The sequence below is a fragment of the Moschus berezovskii genome, chromosome 20 (assembly GCF_049115385.1).
Source record: "Moschus berezovskii isolate FMDL1 chromosome 20, NW_MosBer_1.0, whole genome shotgun sequence".
NCBI lineage: Eukaryota > Metazoa > Chordata > Mammalia > Artiodactyla > Moschidae > Moschus > Moschus berezovskii.
Window position 1 is genome coordinate 72,432,942 of NC_142479.1, and position 17,787 is coordinate 72,450,728.

General features: G+C 44.9%; 1 protein-coding gene across 9 annotated transcripts in view; it reads left to right on the top strand.

Annotated features, from left to right (window-relative positions):
- The first annotated feature begins 5,853 nt into the window (after nucleotides 1–5,853).
- Nucleotides 5,854–17,787, top strand: part of LOC129544777 (ATP-binding cassette sub-family A member 6) — a 62,119-nt gene continuing 50,185 nt past the window's right edge. For 3 of the 9 annotated variants that reach the window (XM_055408721.2, XM_055408720.2, XM_055408722.2), the window contains exons 1-6: nucleotides 5,856–6,010; nucleotides 7,032–7,132; nucleotides 9,008–9,212; nucleotides 10,769–10,930; nucleotides 12,763–12,869; nucleotides 13,239–13,465. In XM_055408721.2, the coding sequence (XP_055264696.2) occupies nucleotides 7,037–7,132; nucleotides 9,008–9,212; nucleotides 10,769–10,930; nucleotides 12,763–12,869; nucleotides 13,239–13,465 (797 nt within the window). In that variant the 5' untranslated portion in view covers nucleotides 5,856–6,010; nucleotides 7,032–7,036. Of the gene's footprint in view, nucleotides 6,011–6,387; nucleotides 6,527–6,988; nucleotides 7,133–9,007; nucleotides 9,213–10,768; nucleotides 10,931–12,762; nucleotides 12,870–13,238; nucleotides 13,466–17,787 lie in introns of all 9 variants that reach the window. The other 6 variants (XM_055408716.2, XM_055408719.2, XM_055408718.2 and 3 more) reach the window with 5 other exon arrangements.

The following is a 17,787-nucleotide window of genomic DNA, read 5'->3' on the forward strand; positions in this document are numbered from 1 at the left end:
TGGGGGCGTCCCACCTGACACTGAGGAGAGGTCCTAGGAAAAAAGGTTCATTCTCCCAGGGACAGGGTACTGTATGTCTCCCTCCTCAGAGCCAGCCTGAGGGTCACACGGAGTGAGAAAGGGCGTCTCATCAGTTAACACCTTCACTGCGATGACCACATAGGTCATAATGGGAGCTGCAAAAAAAAGAGAAAAGTAGCATTGACCGAATCGGCTTCCAAGAGGGTCCACGAGAGCCGACCGCTATGCTGAGCGATCTAGACCTCTGTGTGATATGGAAAAACTTACTGGCCGGAAGAGGAGACTTTGACTAGAGAAAGATTGAGCCTTAGTAGAATAGTCAGCGAAGCTCTCTCACAGAGAGGAACACGAACTCCAGAAGCAGGGACATTCTTAAAAAGTGCTGTTTCAAACTCTGCATGAGTTCCATTCAGAAGCACTGGCTGAGCTCACGTCAGGTTCCCCTTCTGCGGGGCCAGATTATCTCCTGTCGTCAGGCTCATGGGGGCGGCTCACGGGCTGGGCCCCGAGCAGCTGTACCTCCCCCATGTGACTCCAACAGCCTGGAGCAGTGCCAAGCCTGGCCAGATCCCCCCAGAGGTCGGAGTGAGCACCGACGTGCCAGCAGCTGGGGAAACTTTACAGACACGTCTACAAACTCCTCGTGCTGAAATTTTGTCCTCGGGCAATGTTGTTACAATCGACACTTGATCCTGGAGATTCCGGCCACAGGTAGGAGTCTGTGTGTGTTCTTCATAAAGCAGTTGAGCAAAATGTGGAAGCTTGTACAAGAAAAGGCAAAACAGGAGAAGTAGATGGATGGCTAAACCGACTACTGCAGCTAAAATTCCAGAAATCTCATGGCTAGCGGAAACATGCTGCCAAGCTGCAAAGCTCTAGCTTACTCAAAAGCTTCTTTATTTAGAAAGTGAGTCATGCCCACGTATTTTGTTTTCCTTCATTCAGGTTTGCTTATAATCTCGGACAACCAAGTCACCCAAAGTTCACCCTCTTTCTGAACACACTGAGAACACTCTCTGCCCTGGACCTGAAAGCTTAATCTAGGAGCCGGCGGACCAAACCACGCTAGTAAGAAAGAAGCGGTATCGACCGTCCCCACGCAGGGGTCCTCCGTGAGGAGAGCCCTCCTCATACAGACCTCCAGTCCCTGACCTCTCACTCTTCGTCACGGTTGCCAGGCAGCACCCCCGTTTCGGTTGAACCTGTGTGATGGAGATCCGCACTGCGAGAAGACATGCATGAACAAAATCAAAGGACTCTCTTTTTTGTACTTATCTACTTGGTCATTAACTTGGCCTCGTTGCAGGATCTTCCGCCGCTGTGCATGACTTCTCTTGGGGCGGTGCCCCGACTCAGTGACTGCAGCGAGCGGGTTCTCTGCAGGGGCTCACGGCTCCAGAGGGCACGAACTCCGCAGCTCTACAGCATGTGAGAGCTTAGTTGCCCACCAGGGATCGAACCGGCGTCCCCTGAATTGCAAGGCAGATTCTTAACCGCTGGGCCACCAGGGAAGTCCCCAAAAAGTCTCACTCTAAGTGAATGAACATGCCTTCATGTGGAGCCATAGTCCTGCCTGCCAATTCCACTGATACAGTCACTCTTTCACTGATTGGATAACCGGCTCGATGACTTCGTCAAATATATTGCTTCTCAGACTCAGACACCTCATTCTTTTCTTAAACTCTCAGGAGAAGACCTTGCATTCCTCTTGTCTGTGAAATGAAAGCAATTACAAGAGAATGTCTTCACATACTTTCACAACCTCAGCACCCAACCAGGTTTCATTGAGCTTCCATGGTGGCTCAGATGGTAAAGAACCTGCCTGCAATGCAGGAGACCTGGGTTCAATCCCTGGCTTGGGATAATCCTGTGGAGGAGGGCATGACAACCCACTCCAGTATCTTGCCTGGTGAATTCCATGGACAGAGGAGCCAGGCTACACTCCATAGGGTTGCAAAGAGTCAGACATGACTGAGTGACTAAACACAGCACAGCACATTGACTTTCTTCCCATTAACGTGAATTTCATTCCCGTTCGTGTGACGGAATAACATTCCTCTGTATAAGGCCAAGATCCACACCTGTGCTCCTGGTCCCACCACCATTGCTGCCCCCCGCCCCCCTTATTCAAGCACATTCAAATGCCTGCCCACCCACAAGGGCTGCTTGCTAGGTGAAATGGAGATTTCCAGTGGAGGCCAGTAACCTGAATAACTCTGGGTCCCCGAGACAACCTCAGGGGAAAACAATGATGTAATATACACGTGAAATCCTGTTATTATCCATTCCCACGTCAAGTTCATCTGTGGTCCCAACTGGCAATTATAACTCTACACAACCATAGAATCTCTAAGATTCCTAAATCTCTAAGGACTCTCTAAGATTCTAAATTGCTGAGATGCAGCAGATCTGAAGAAGTGTGCAGTGGACTGGAAGCTCTGCTTCCTCTTTCACAGAATTGTTTACAGTAAATGAATACTTTGTTGTTATTGTTCAGTCGCTAAGTAATGTCTGACTCACTGCAACCCCATGGACTGCAGCACGCCAGGCTTCCCTGTCCTTCACCATCTCCCTGAGCTTGCGCTTTTAAACTCATGTCCATTGAGTCTGTGATGCCATGCAACCATCTCATCCTCTGTCGCCCCCTTCTCCTCCTGCCTTCAATCTTTCCCAGCATCAGAGTCTTTTCCAATGAGTCAGCTCTTCACATGAGGTGGCCAAATTATTGGAGCTTCAGCTTCAGCATCAGTCCTTCCAATGAATATTCAGGGTGGATTTCTTTTAGGATTGACTGGTTTGATCTCCTTGCTATCCAAGGGATTCTCAAGAGTTTTCTCCAGCACCACAGTTTGAATGCATTAATTCTTCAGCACTCAGCCTTTTTTGTGGTCCAACTCTCACATCTGTACATGACTATTGGAAAAACCATGGCTTTGACTGTACAGACCCTTGTTGGCAAAGTGATGTCTCTGCTTTTTAATATGCTGTCTGGGTTTGTCATAGTTTTCCTTCCAAGGAGCAAGCGTCTTTTAATTTCATGGGTCAGGAAGATCCCCTGCAGGAGAGCATGGCAGCCCACTCCAGTATTCTTGCCTGGAGACTCCCCTGGACACAGGAGCCTGGTGGACTACAGTCCATAGGGTTGCAAAGAGTTGGACATGACTGAAGGGACTTAGCTCAGCGCAGCACACGTTTTGAAAACTCACAGCAAAACAGTTGCTAAATTTTTGTTTGTTTTTAGTTCTGCATAGGATACGTTGATTTTCTAATCTGAGGGCTCACATCTTCAATTCCACAAAATATCATACCTTTTCTTATTTATTCCCTGTATGTTCCCTGTTGTAAAACGCCTATTGAGCACTGCACAGTCCTGTGAAGCTTCTAGATTCATGCAGAGGTGTGAGGTCCAGCTTTATAGCCTGTGGCGGACAGAGTCAAGGCCACAGGGTACGGATGCCCCTCTTTGGACGCTTCTATTTCTGACGTAGCATTCACGGTGTCGACTTTAAGTTCTCTTCTCATTTTTGTCCTATAACGATGTGCCTCCATTTCTTTCCGTTTCTTCCAATGATTCTTTCTCATTTTCATCTATTCTTTCTTCTTCCTTTTGAAAGTTTGGTTATACATCTGAACTTCCATGTTTTACTCTCTACTTCAATGTGTTTCTAGCTGGGAGTCGGGCCTTTCCTCATCACAGTAGGTCATATTGATGGCTGACTGCCTCAGGTTTTAGTAAGGAAAATAGCACCCCCGCCCCAAATAAAAATAAATCAGAATAAGGATGTCAAGAAAGAGGAACAGAAAGAACACTCAAGAAGCAATGATAAGAAGTGAAACTAGTAAAATATATGTAACTAATTATTGATACTGTAGTTGTGAATCTTAATGTAACTGTAAGAAGTGAAGTGAAAGTCGCTCAGTCATATCTGACTCTCTGCGACCCCATGGACTATACAGTCCATGGAATTCTCCAGGCCAGAATACTGGAATGGGTTAAGTTCAGTTCAGTTCAGCTCAGTCGCTCGGTCGTATCCGACTCTTCGCAACCCCATGAATCACAGCACACCAGGCCTCCCTGTCCAAAACCAACTCCCAGAGTTCACTCAAACTCACGTCCATCAAGTCAGTGATGCCATCCAGCCATCTCATTCTCTGTCGTCCCCGTCTCCTCCTGCCCCCAATCCCTCCCAGCATCAGAGTCTTTTCCAGTGAGTCAACTCTTCACATGAGGTGGCCAAAGTATTGGAGTTTCAGCTTTAGCATCAGTCCTTCCAATGAACACCCAGGATTGATCTCCTCTAGAATGGACTGGTTGGATCTCCTTGCAGTCCAAGGGACTCTCAAGAGTCTTCTCCAGCACCACAGTTCAAAAGCATCAATTCTTTGGTGATCAGCTTTCTTCACAGTCCAACTCTCACATCCATACATGACCACTGGAAAAATCATAGCCTTTACTAGACGGACCTTCGTTGGAAAAGTAATGTCTCTGCTTTTTAAAATTCTATCTAGGTTGGACATAACTTTCCTTCCAAGGAGTAAGCGTCTTTTAATTTCATGGCTGCAATCAGCATCTATTCCCATCTCCAGGGAATCTTCCCAGCTCAGGGATCAAACCCAGGTCTCCTGCATTGCATGTGGATTCTTTACCAGCTGAGCCACCAGGGAGTCTATAGTGTCTAAAACAAGTATAACAACAAAATTAATAAAAATCCAAAATATATTTCAGGCAATTTAAAGGAAACTTAGATTTTTTTGTGTGGGTCTTTGATCTTTCATTGATACAGAACTTTTAACAGTGTTCACAAACTTCTACCCTATCTCCTTTTCCTGAGACATTTAGAACATCTGCATTTCTATGTTTTTGCCAATTTTTAGTGTAAAAGGCACATACTATTTCACTGTTAACTATTTTCAAAACCAGAGCTAATTACCAAGGAGAGAAATGTCGATACAAAATATCATGACTTTAAATGTTTGTTAAAATATCATGACTTTAAATGTTTGTTAAAGTATACTCTTTTCTCCAGAACATGTCTCAGCTTCATGAATATTAACATCTGTGCCTTTGGAGCTATGTCAAATATTTGAGATTTCCCAATTCACAGACTTTGGTCTCTTGTTTTGTGGTTTACTTTGGCGGGTCAAGAAAAGTTTGTCACTCTTTACAAAGATAGACGATCCAACGGGAATTGAATACATTTCAGGTTTCCCCCTAGTCTTCATGTATAAAAATTGACCTGAATCTTTTCCTAATTTTTTTTTCAGTCCTTAGCAATCCACTTGCTTTTGTTTTGCTCAGATGCCTTATGAAATCCTGTATCCATGATGCAAGGACCAGGAGAAAGGAATTCGTTCATAATTCTTCCCTAATCCAACTTAGATGTTTCTCCAAGGCAGACTATGGATTGCTTAGCTTTTTTATGGAAAAAAGAAAAAACAAAACAATTCAGCTCCCGCATGTTTTGTAGTGAGTGTTAGTCAGATATGTCAATGGCAACAGTGTTTAGGCGTTAGCAGTGAAAAGAAAAGAAAAAAAAAAAAAAACGGCTAAAGATTTCTCATACGAGTTTAACCACTTTGTTTGGTTAGTCGCTCATTTGTTGCCTTCTATCCCATCTTGGTCTCATCACAGCGGCAGAGCTAATTTTGTTTTCCTTGTTTACTATCTCCCCTGATCCCTGGAGTCGAAAGGCCAAGTGAACAAACACGGGGCTTGTTTAATTCCTAACCGACCACGGAATAGTCATTTCCCTGCAGAATAATTGGCTTGGGAAAGAAAAGACGGAAAACAAAACAAGCTCATCATGTGCAGCTTGGTCCGGCTCCGCCCCTTCTCAGGAACCAGCCCGGGTTAGAGCTGCTGTGAGGGAGCCTTCACTGAAGGAACAGAGGAAGAAGTGGCCATAACGACACTCCCATTGTTGCTTCAGGCAAAAAGAACTGTGCTTGACCCTGTATCCAGGGCACTTTTTCTCTCATTATCCTGACAGTAAGTAGAGCTCTGTTTTGTTGTGCTGTGACAAACACTCGGGTGGACGCTGCGAAAATCAATCTATTTTCCAGATGTTTCCAAATACTAGTGTGTTCTGTACGGAAGACCTAACGGCAAAATGTTTGTTTTTTCCCAGCCAACTTTCATTGTGCAGATACAGTAACAGAACACAGGAAAACAGAATTCGCTTCTGCACCAGCTAAGGGAGGCCTGTCCGAGTACTTCGATGTGAAAACTGAAGGACATTCTGTTTGCAAACATTCGGGCAAAATTACTTTCCTGAGTGATTTCTTTCCTCTTTCTCTGTTTCTTTTTTCTCTTCCTTTCTTTCTTTCTTCCACTTACTTCATAGTTTATTTTCCCTCATTATTCAGGGGCTTTTGAATTCTGAAGATTGCGGTAAATTGGTTTATGCTTCCTGTTTATCAGAATCAAGTTTCAAGTCATTTGAGTCTGGATAATTATTCCATGGCCTAACGCTTTGGATAAAAGTTGCTCAAGTCAATCAGGAAGGTAGATATCAAAAGAAAGTACTTCCTTGGGATAGCTTCTAATGGACATAATTAATTATTTAGATAAATTTATCAGAATTTTTATGTTAATTTAATTAGCTATGGAATTTCTTCTAAAAAGTAAAGAACAAAAATTATAATTCAGATGAGATACTATTCAATTATTGTGTTCATATAATTGAATTTCTTTTATCAAATGTCAAAATGGGAAGTATCTTACAGGTTCAGAATTTAATTCTATGTTTTCCATTGTAATACTCTATGTAATTGTAAAATTGTGTAAATGGTCTACTCTACTTCCTTCCCAATACTCGTCTCCCAAACAGCATATATTTGATGTAAAATTTTATAATCATGATTATTGAACTAATATTTTAAATCCCTTTTTTGCAGTTCCTAATGGTAGGAAATGTTTCCCTCAAAATGTGACCAATGTTTTTTCTTATTACACTTATTTTTCTAGCTTATCCTCCACCATGTCTACTCTCTCTTTATTTAATGAACAGGCTAAATGCGTATGAAACAGAAAAGCGTATGCCAGCAAACTCAAGCACTTCTGTACAAGAGTCTACTGAGCAAATGGAGGATGAAGAGAGAGAACCTGCTGGTATGTCTGACCGTTCGACTCTTTTCACAGTTAGCAGTTCTCTTATTTCATTGCCTCATGGTTCTCTCATATTTTAAGTAGCAGACTGCATTTATTTTATTTTGCTTTCTGAGGAGCTGTAAGGATGTATTTCGTTTTGTTGAATGAAAGATTCTTTAAATTCTATAGTGCTGTACAATTTTCAAAAGGCTCACACACACGATTTCATATAATCCTGCTGGTTGTTTTCAGTTGCTGAGTTGTGTCTGACTCTGCGACGCCATGGGCCATAGCGTGGCTTCCCTGTCCTTCCCCACTTCCCGGAGTTTGCTCAGATTCTTGTGCATCGAGTCGGTGATTCTGTCTAACCATCTCACCCTCTGTTGCCCCATCTCCTTTTGCCTTCAGTCATTCCAGCATCAGGGGCTTTCCCAATGGGTTGGCTCCTATAAAACCCTTTTTTCCTCTCACCCCTACATTGCCCCTACCCCTTTCCCTCTCCCCACTGGAAACCACCAGATTCTTCTCTGTATCTGTGAAAACTGCATTTATTGACTTGGAATTTCTCTCCAGTTATTGGAATTGAGAGACTCACAGTAGTCTCTGAAAAATAACGCAAAACTGCAAAAACAAAATTTTTCTTGTATTTGTCTTTTAAAAGGAGGATAACTAAAATCTAATTATGTGGTAGTTCAGTTCAGTTCAGTTCAGTCTCTCAGTCGTGTCCAAGTACTCATGACCCCATGAACCACAGCACGCCAGGCCTCCCTGTCCATCACCAACTCCCGCAGTTTACCCAAATTCATGTCCATTGAGTCGGTGATACCATCCAACCATATCATCCTCTGTCATAATTAATTTATAGCAATTATAGCAACTAGTCCATCCTAAAGGAGACCAATCCTGGGTGTTCATTGGAAGGACTGATGCTAAAGCTGATACTCCAATACTTTGGCCACCTCATGCGAAGAGTTGACTCACTGGAAGAGAGTCTGATGCTGGGAGGGATTGGGGGCAGGAGGAGATGGGGACGACAGAGAATGAGATGGCTGGATGGCATCACCGACTCGATGGACATGAGTTTGAGTGAACTCCGGGAGTTGGTGATGGACAGGGAGGCCTGGCGTGCCGTGATGCATGGGGTCGCAGAGAGTCGGACACGACTGAGTGGCTGAACTGACTGACTGAACTTTGCAGAGGCGGGAGGTCGTCTAGCACCGTGCCAGACGGGAGGAGAGGATGAATATCGATGAGCCACTAGACAGTCTCTGCCACTCCGCCCCTCCTTGTGGGTGCGGCGGTGGTGGCAATGGTTTAGTTGCTAAGTCAAGTCTGACTCTTGGCGACCCCCACGGACTGTAGCCCACCGGGCTCCTCTGTCCGTGAGATTTCCCAGGCAAGAGTGCTGGAGTAGGTTGCCATTTCCTTCTCCAGGGGATCTTCCCAACCCAGGGATCAAACCCGTATCTCCTTGCCCTGGCAGGTGGATTCTTTACCACTGAGCCTCAGGGATGCCCGTGGATACGACAGCTGACAGAATGTTGCTCTTTGCCCTCCTGAACTCCTTCTGGGGTGCCCTGTGTCTTACAGACTCTGGGACCACCTGCCCGTGCATATAAGGACTGTCGGCCTATTCACCATCCTGGTGGGCTCTGGATTGGCTTCCGCAGTAGTTCATGATTTAATGCAGAAGTTTAGTTCCAGCGTTAGAGAGTGACCTGTGTGTCAGCTATCATGGTGTAGATCTTTGGTTGGGTCCCATTGCTCTCAAGAGTGACAGGGGATGGAAGCCAACTACGTGGTGAAATTGGAATTTGTCTTCAATTGTTCTCTTATGTTGACTGAGCTCCTTAAGGGAATGCAATCTAAATTTGTTCTCTCTCTTTTTTAATATAGGAATGGGGGTTCCCGATACTTTTAGCACTTTATATGTGTATATTTTCACATTTAAATGAAAATGTCCGTTTTCCTGGAATGCCTCCCCAGAACCTGGGAAGGGTAGATGAATATAATAGGTCTTTTATGGATGTTGTGTACACACCAGTCTCCAACTTGACCCAGCAGATAATGAATAAGACAGCACTTGTTCCCGTTATGAAAGGTAGGTGTGCCAATGGCCAAAAAGCATTACTGATTGTATTATTTTATTTTTTATTGAGGTACAGTTGATGTGCAGTGTTGTGCCAGGCTCTGCTTCGTTACACACATATAATCACTCCTTTCCTCTACTCCTTTCCATCCTGGTTCCTCACAGGATTTTGAATATGGCAGTAGAGCTGGGCTCTGTTGTGCGTCCATCCTCCATATAAAAGTTTGCATCTGTTCGCCCCAAACTCCCAGTCTGTCTCTGCTCCATCCCCTTCCTCCTTCGCAGCCACAGGTCTGGTTTCTACGTCTGTGAGTCAGTTTCTGCTTCATAGGTGGGTTCATTTGTGTCTTTTTTATATTCCGCCTACAAGCGCTATCATATGGTGACATCGTATCAAGAGAGATCGTGTCTCTTTCCGACTCACTCAGCAGCATCCTCTCGTTTATATCCACGTTGCTGCAAATGGCACTCGTTCTTTTTATGGCTGACCCGCATCCCACTGTAGATATGTACCACATCTTCATGTTTTTGATAAAATGTATGCGTTTTCAATTTAAAGTCACAGTTACCTATGTTGCTGATTAGATAGCAAGACAGCAGAACTTTATCAGTTCTTTCTCTCCTTTACTCTTCACGATTAGCCTTTTAAACCCTTCTGGCTTGATGAGGGTCTGCTTTGGGGAGGCCTACATCTCTACTGGAATTTAAATAAAGGAATAGTTTTATAATTTCAGATTTGCAGAATACTGCCTAGGAAAAATATGTTATTGGTGAGTGTGGGTGTTTTTAACATGGAAATAAAATGATTAATGTTTATAATTTAGGGAAAAACATAAATAAAAGAAATTAGATATGGTTATTATAACATTAATTTCAGAACTGTGAAAATTAAGGGTGATAATCTAAGGATATTCCGTCTGCATATGGTATAGTTTGTAAACATCTTTAAACTCCTTCATTCTAGATTTTTGCTGTTTGGCTACACCATGCAGCTTGTGGGATCTTAGTTCCCAGCCAGGGACCAAGCCCATGCCCCCAAGTGGAAGCATGGAGCCCTCATCACTGGACTGCCAGGGACGTCCCTGAGGGCTTTCGTTCTAAATGCGGCCTCTGCACAACTGATAGACCCCAATGTGCTTTTCACTCATGGGCAGGCTGGGTGCAGTCTGGTTATCTGCTCTTAAGTTCTGGATTAGAACAGGTAAAATCGCTTGCTGTTGAAGTCCCTTTGAGCTCTTGGTCCCTGTTAAGGCAAAGACCATATGAGGTACGTTTGCTTAGTAAAGCTAAGATCTGGAGTCCTCTGACCACATAATAACTGCTACAGTTAACTCTAGTTTTGTACCCCAGTTCTCTAATACATACTTATTTCTTGGCATAACCGTTTTATATACCTAAAATTTGCCTTAATGCCTGTCCTTATTAAAGGAAAGCGGTTAATCCTCATGCATCTCCTGACTTTAGAATCTAAAATGACAACAAAAAAATTCCTTTTTTTTTGCCTTTTGGGATAAATTTTATTTAAAGGTAGAATGATTTCTTTTTTTTTTTTACCATACAATTCACAGGAAGAAGAATCATTGGGGCACCAGATGAGAAGTCCATGGATGAAATCATGCTGGACACTTTCTCATACAGCGTGGGAGTCATCTTTAATGACTCTTTCTCTTATAAGTTAAAATTTTATCAGAGATACTACGTTCCAGTTTTGAAGGAGGATTTTTTCTCAGGTGACTTTCCATTTAAAGTGTTACTGTTGTGGTTTTCGTGTTGTTAACGTAAGGAGTCGGATTGGGATGGGACGGGCGGCAGAGGTACCCGCGCTGGCCCCAGATGAGAGGTGACACATCCTGCGGACCTCGTTCCAAGGTCAGCCGTCTCTTCCCCCTTGGGGACGGCTCTCAAAAACCCAGTGAGTCATCCAGCAGATGTGCAGTGAACTCCCAGGGCCATGCTGGAGAGAATGCAGCGGTGATCGACACCGAGGCCCAGCCGCGGGTGAGCGTCCAGGGTTAGCAGGACAGGCTGCCGGCAAGCAGTTCATGACCAGCGCGAGGGGAGGTGCTGGGGGCTTAGGCCGGGGACTCCCGAGAAGCCCTGTGAGGAGAGAAGCTCTGCCTGGAGAAGTGATGGTTCAGCGAGCCCTGGACGGGGCGGCGTGCGGGGGAACTTTGCCTTCCAGAGAGTAAGGGGCTTGTGGACGGGGGCGCTGGGGTGGAAACCAGCGCGTGGATTCGACGTGGCAGAGGAGCAGGCCGTGTGAGTGGGCTGAGCACCCAAAAGGGGACAAGGAGGAGGCTGGCTCCGCTCCAGGGCTGAGGCGGTGGAGCGGCATCGAGGCGCTGTGATCAGGGCAGACGCGGTTAGGTTTCCAGGCCTGAGGGAGCCTTCTAGAGTGAGCCCCTCAGGGAGCATGGGTGAAACAAAACGAGATGTCCGTTTCTCACCGCTTGCTTTCACGCAGTGCTACAAAAGGGAGAGCAAGGTGTAGGATCCGACGGACACGATGGGTCTGCAGGGTTCAGCCTTCGGGTGAGTGACCGGTACAAGCAGTGAATAAACAGGGATTCTGAAGCAGGGGGCAGTCTTGCTGCTTCAGAACAGCGTGATTTAAGCTCCACTTGTTGCCCAGACCACAGAGCAGATGTTCTAGTTCTGGGGGCCAGGAAAGGCCTGTGTGGCGAGTTCACCTTTGTAGAGAGACCAGAAGGACAGGAGCGGGGCCCCGGCCCCTCCTGCGGGGAGAGAGTCTGGGCGCAAAGCCAGGTCCGGTGCTGCGCCCTTGGTGTCCTGAGACACACGAGGTGGCCAGGCAGAGGGTCCGCTTCTGTCTTCCTCTCATCCGCTGAGACGTCCTGTGCGTGCCGCGGTGGCCATGAGTCAAGTCGCCTTACTTAGAACTTGCATTTGCTCCTTTTTCCTGTGGTGAGAAGTCCTGCCTGTTGAACACTGGGGTACACGTGTCTCTTTCAATTCTGGTTTCCTTGGTGTGTCTGCCCAGCAGTGGGATTGCTGGGTCGTATGGCAGTCCTATTTCCAGTTTTTTAAGGAATCTCCACACTGTTCTCCATAGTGGCTGTACTAGTTTGCGTTCCCACTCAGGATGGGGGACACATGTACACCCATGGCCGACTCATGTGAGTGTATGGCAAAAAACCACTACAATATTGTAAAGTAATCAGCCTCCAAATAAAATAAATTAATTAAAACAACAAAACCCAAAAAGAGTCCTGCCTGGTGAAGGCTCCTCTAGAGCATTTTCTCTTGGATTCGTGTATCTTCTTTTCCAGTCGCCTTACTCCCATACTGTTGGCTCTGCTTTTTCCTTTTATTGATTTATTTTTTGAGCCGATAGCTTACTGTTCCTCCTCCTCATTTGCTCAGTCGTGCCCGACTCTTGCGACCCCGTGGACTGCAGCCCACCAGGCTCCTCCGTCCATGGGACTCTTCAGGCAAGAACACTGGAGTGGGTTGCCGTTTCCTTAGCTCATTGCTAGAGTACAGAGATTAATGACTTTTCCTTCCATAATGTTGGTTCTGCTTTCTTTGTGTGTGATTGTAGCTTACTGCCGGCAAACAAATATTAATGACTTTTCCTGCGCACTGGAGAAATACTGGAAAGGAGGGTTCGTGCCTTTGCAAGCTGCCATTAATGCTGCTATTATACAAGTAAGGAAAGTCCTAATAACTGAAGTGAGCGAATCCCAGAGGCATCCAGGTTTGATGAAAGATGGTGTCTGCTCAGGTCTTCATGTGTTTATATAACGAACTGGGCATCCAAACGTAAAATTGACATTTAGGTGAAGCAGTACAATTTTTTTAACTTTAAATTTTCCAGTAGTTTTAGAAAGTTTCAAAAACAATATACAGGGAGGCACTCACGTATTCTTCATCTAGGTTCTCCTGAAAGTAACATCTTGCGTAACCTCAGAACAGTATTTAAAACAGGAAATGTACCGGGGCACAGGCTCCATAGCTTATTCAGATCTCAGCAGTGTCTATACTTTAATGACTTTGTTCCTTTGGATTCTTCTTTAGACAACAACAAATCACTATGTGATGGAGGAGTTGATGTCAGTTACTGCTGTAAATATGAAGACGCTACCCTTCATCTTTAAGGAGAACCTTCAAAATGAGATGTTCATATTTTACTGCTTGCTTTACTTCTCCCCATTTATATATTTCCTATCACTCAGTGTTACAAGAGAGAGAAAAAAGTATAAGGATTTGATGAACTTGATGGGTCTGCAAGATTCAGCCTTCTGGTGAGTGACTAATTCGAGTAGTGCGGTGAATAAACAGAAATTCTGAAGCAGTGGGAGACTTACTGTTTCAGAGCACCGCAGCTGAAACTCGGTGCGCTGCCGCCTTTGCTGTTACTGTGAGCTTTTGCTTTAGTTCTTATTAAATTTTGCTGTGCAAGACAGTGATTATTCTTCTCTGGGCCCTTTCTCTGTGCCATCATATATTAAGCCAACGTTATGACAGAGGTACCGTCAAGATCCCAGAGAAATGAACAAGAATTACCCAGCGTCAAAAGGAGGATGGGTACCAGACCAGGTGGTCTAATTTTTAAAATTTTTACTGGCGTGTGGTTGATTCACAGGGTCGTGTTAGTTTCTGCGGGAGCACACAGCGCCTCAAACCGTGCATGCCCACATGGCCACTTCAGATTCGTTCCCAGCGTAGGTCGTTACAGAGTCTCGGGTGGAGCTCCCTGGGCTCTACAGAAGGTCCTTATTAGCGGTCTGTTTTCTGTGCAGTGCGTATCTGTCAACCCCAGTCTCCCGGTTTTCCTCTCCCCCTCCTGCCCTCCCCTCTGGGCTCTACAGAAGGTCCTTATTAGCGGTCTGTTTTCTGTGCAGTGCGTATCTGTCAACCCCAGTCTCCCGGTTTTCCTCTCCCCCTCCTGCCCTCCCCTCTGGGCTCTACAGAAGGTCCTTATTAGCGGTCTGTTTTCTGTGCAGTGCGTATATGTCAACCCCGGTCTCCCGGTTTTCCTCTCCCCCTCCTGCCCTCCCCTCTGGTGACCATAAGTTTGTTTTCTGTGTCTGTGACTCTCTGTTTTGTAAATAAGCTCCTTTGTACCGTTCGTTCTTAGAGTCCACATGTAAGCGGCATCATGCATCTTTGTCTTTCCCTCTCTGACTTACTTCCCCCAGTGTGACCATCTCTAGGCCCATCACGTTGCCGCAAATGGCGTGATCTCCTTCTTTGTATGTGACTGAGTGGACTTCATCGTGTGTGTGCGCCACGCGCTCTTCATCCTCTGCTGACGGACACGGGTCGCTTCCGTTTCCTGCGCACTGGGAACAGTGCTGCAGGGAGCCCTGTGGTGCGTGTATCATTTTCCGTTTTCTCTGGAGGTGCGCCCAGGAGTGGCATTGCAGGAGCGTATGGCAGTTCCGTTTTAGCTGTTTGAAAGGAATCTCCATGGTGCCCTCCATGGTGGTGGCACCGACTGAAATTCCTGTGCGAAGGGCAGGAGGGAGCCCTTTCCTCCACACCCGCTCCAGCATTTCTTGTGTGTGGATGCTCTGAGGATGGCTCTTCTGGCCAGTGGCAGGTGCTCCCTTGTTTTGTTTTGATCGGCCTCCCTCCTATAACGAGTGGTGCTGAGCGTCTTTTCCAGTGCCCTCCTGCTGACCACCCAGGGTTATCACTCAGTTTCTCCCCACTGCCTCCTGTTGAGGAAAGTATAGGCCTATAATGGCTAGTTTCTGTTCAGAGATTGAGGACCAAGGATCTGTTTTTTTGAGCAACTAAATGCCGTATATTGGAGTTGAGATTGCCTGTAAGGGTGCCCAGTACAGAGGCTGGCAGGTAGGAAGCACTTGATAAGAGCACTTGCTTCTTACATTGATATATCATATCTTACCCCATTTCACAAATGATTTAATGTGATTTTAAAATTTATATTTTAACATGATTATCATATATGTATGTATGTCTCTATGTATGTATATAATAGCAAATAGTAATTGAGGAGTAGAAACAAAGGTTTAGCAAAATAATGAGTAGGTAAGAATAACAGATGTTGAGCTTCAAGCCAACCTTTTCACTCTCCTCTTTCACTTTCATCAAGAGGCTTTTTAGTTCCTCTTCACTTTCTGCCATAAGGGTGGCGTCATCTGCATATCTGAGGTTATTGATATTTCTCCTGGCAATCTTGATTCCAGCTTGTGCTTCCTCCAGCCCAGCGTTCCTCATGATGTACTCTGCATATGTGGTGCTGGAGAAGACTCTTGAGAGTCCCTTGGACTGCAAGGAGATCCAACCAGTCCATTCTAGAGGAGATCGATCCTGGGTGTTCATTGGAAGGGCTGATGCTAAAGCTGAAACTCCAATACTTTCACCACCTCATGCGACGAGTTGACTCACTGGAAAAGACTCTGATGCTGGGAAGGATTGGGGGCGGGAGGAGAAGGGGACGACAGAGGATGAGATGGCTGGATGGCATCACCGACTCGATGGACATGAGTTTGCGTGAACTCTGGGAGTTGGTGATGGACAGGGAGGCCTGGCGTGCTGTGATTAATGGGGTCACAAAGAGTCGGTTACGACTGAACGACTGAACTGAACTGAAGAATAACAGATAAACACGCAAACCATACAATCTGCCTATTAAAAAGCAAACACATCACTTTGCCGACAAAGGTCCATATAGTCAAAACTATGGATTCTTTGGTATTCATGTACAGATGTGAGAGTTGGTCCATAAAGAAGGCTGAGCATCCAAGAATTGATACTTTTGAACTGGTGCTGGAGAAGACTCTTGAAAGTCCCTTGGACAGCAAGGAGATCCAACCAGTCCATCCTAAAGGAAATCAGTCCTGAGTGTTCATTGGAACGACTGATGCTGAAGCTGAAGCTCCAATACTTTGGCCACCTGATGCAAAGAACTGACTCATTGCAAAAGACCCTGATGATGGGAAAGATGCAGGCAGGAGGAGAGGGGATGACAGAGGATGAGAAGGTTGGATGGCATCACTGAATCAATAGACATGAGTTTGAACAACCTCTGGGAGATGGTGAAGGACACGGAAGCCTGGCGTGCTGCATAGGGTCATGAAGAGCTCAACACGACTTAACGAGGGAATATAATCTCTAAACCTCTAAGAGGCCAAGACTCTTAGAGGATTCTGTGATAGCAGCAGTTACAAAATTCATACTGTCTAGGAAAAGAAAAATAATCTGTTTGCTTTACCCTAAAAGAAATTTAGCATTTTTCAGTGTTGAGTCCTGGGAGATATTTCTCTCTATACTCCCTATAGTAGCAAAATGCTGTCTATGGCTGTAGTACTTATCTGGAACGGATGAAGGACTACTTATTGGACAGCTCTTTACAAGACACTTATGTATGGAAATAAAATTAAGGTCTAGGAAATTTAAAGTTTCCTATAAAATATATTTTATTAACAGTAAGAGTTTTAATTCTAATATAACTGAATTATGAAATGGTAAAAGGGGAGAGTGGGTCTTGAAATTTGAAGAAGGAAAGTAATGTTTGCTCAGTGACACCTTGGGAAATACAAAGGAGTAAAAATGGTGTTTGTCAGGAGGAAAGAGAGAAAGGAACTCTGTACAAATGATTGTATCCCTGCAGCCATTTCAGGACAAGCAGGCACAAGCCAACTCTAGATTAAAATCAGGAAGGTACTGGCTATTTAGATGTGGATTCATTCTCAGGGGAAATGCTTCTTAGAATGCGTGTTACCTAAAATTTAGCAAAATGGATATATGTTCCTAAAACTAACAAGGAAAAGAAAAATCTGAAACATTCTTATTAAGAACAGAATGTCCGGTGGTAATAAGTTTTACAACACTCCCACTTTTTTTTTTTACTAAGGCAATAAATGTGAAATGCCGTCAACATTTATTCTAGTGATGTCTGAAATTGCTTTATCATGAAGTTTTTCATAGATATATTAACATCCCCCACAACTCCACCCACAGCTCCCTGCTTTAATTCCTTTTCTAGAAAGGTTTAACTTCCTTCATTCATAGTCCCCACACCCTATGGCTTTTCAGTTCCTACCTAGAGCAGTTCCCTTCTGCTCTCAGGAAGTGAATTCTGTAGAATGCAGCATGCCTTTCCGAAAATGCTGATTGTCTAGCACAGTCCGAATCCTTGTGATGACATAAAACTTTAAAAACAAGTCAAATAAGCGGTAATTAAACATGCTCTGATACACAGAGTGCCTGATGAACTCTGGACGGAGGTTCGTGACATTGTACAGGAGACAGGGACCAAGACCATCCCCAAGAAAAAGAAATGCAAAAAAGCAAAACGGCTGTCTGAGGAGGCCTTACAAATAGCTGTGAAAAGAAGAGAAGCGAAAAGCAAAGGAGAAAAGGAAAGATATACCCATTTGAATGCAGAGTTCCAAAGAATAGCAAGGAGAGATAAGAAAGGCTTCCTCAGCAATCAATGCAAAGAAATAGAGGAAAACAATAGAATGGGAAAGACTAGAGATCTCTTCAAGAAAATTAGAGATACCAAGGGAACATTTCACTCAAGTTCAGTTCAGTTCAGTTGTTCTGTTGTGTCCGACTCTGCTTCCCTTGTGGCTCAACTGGTAAAGAA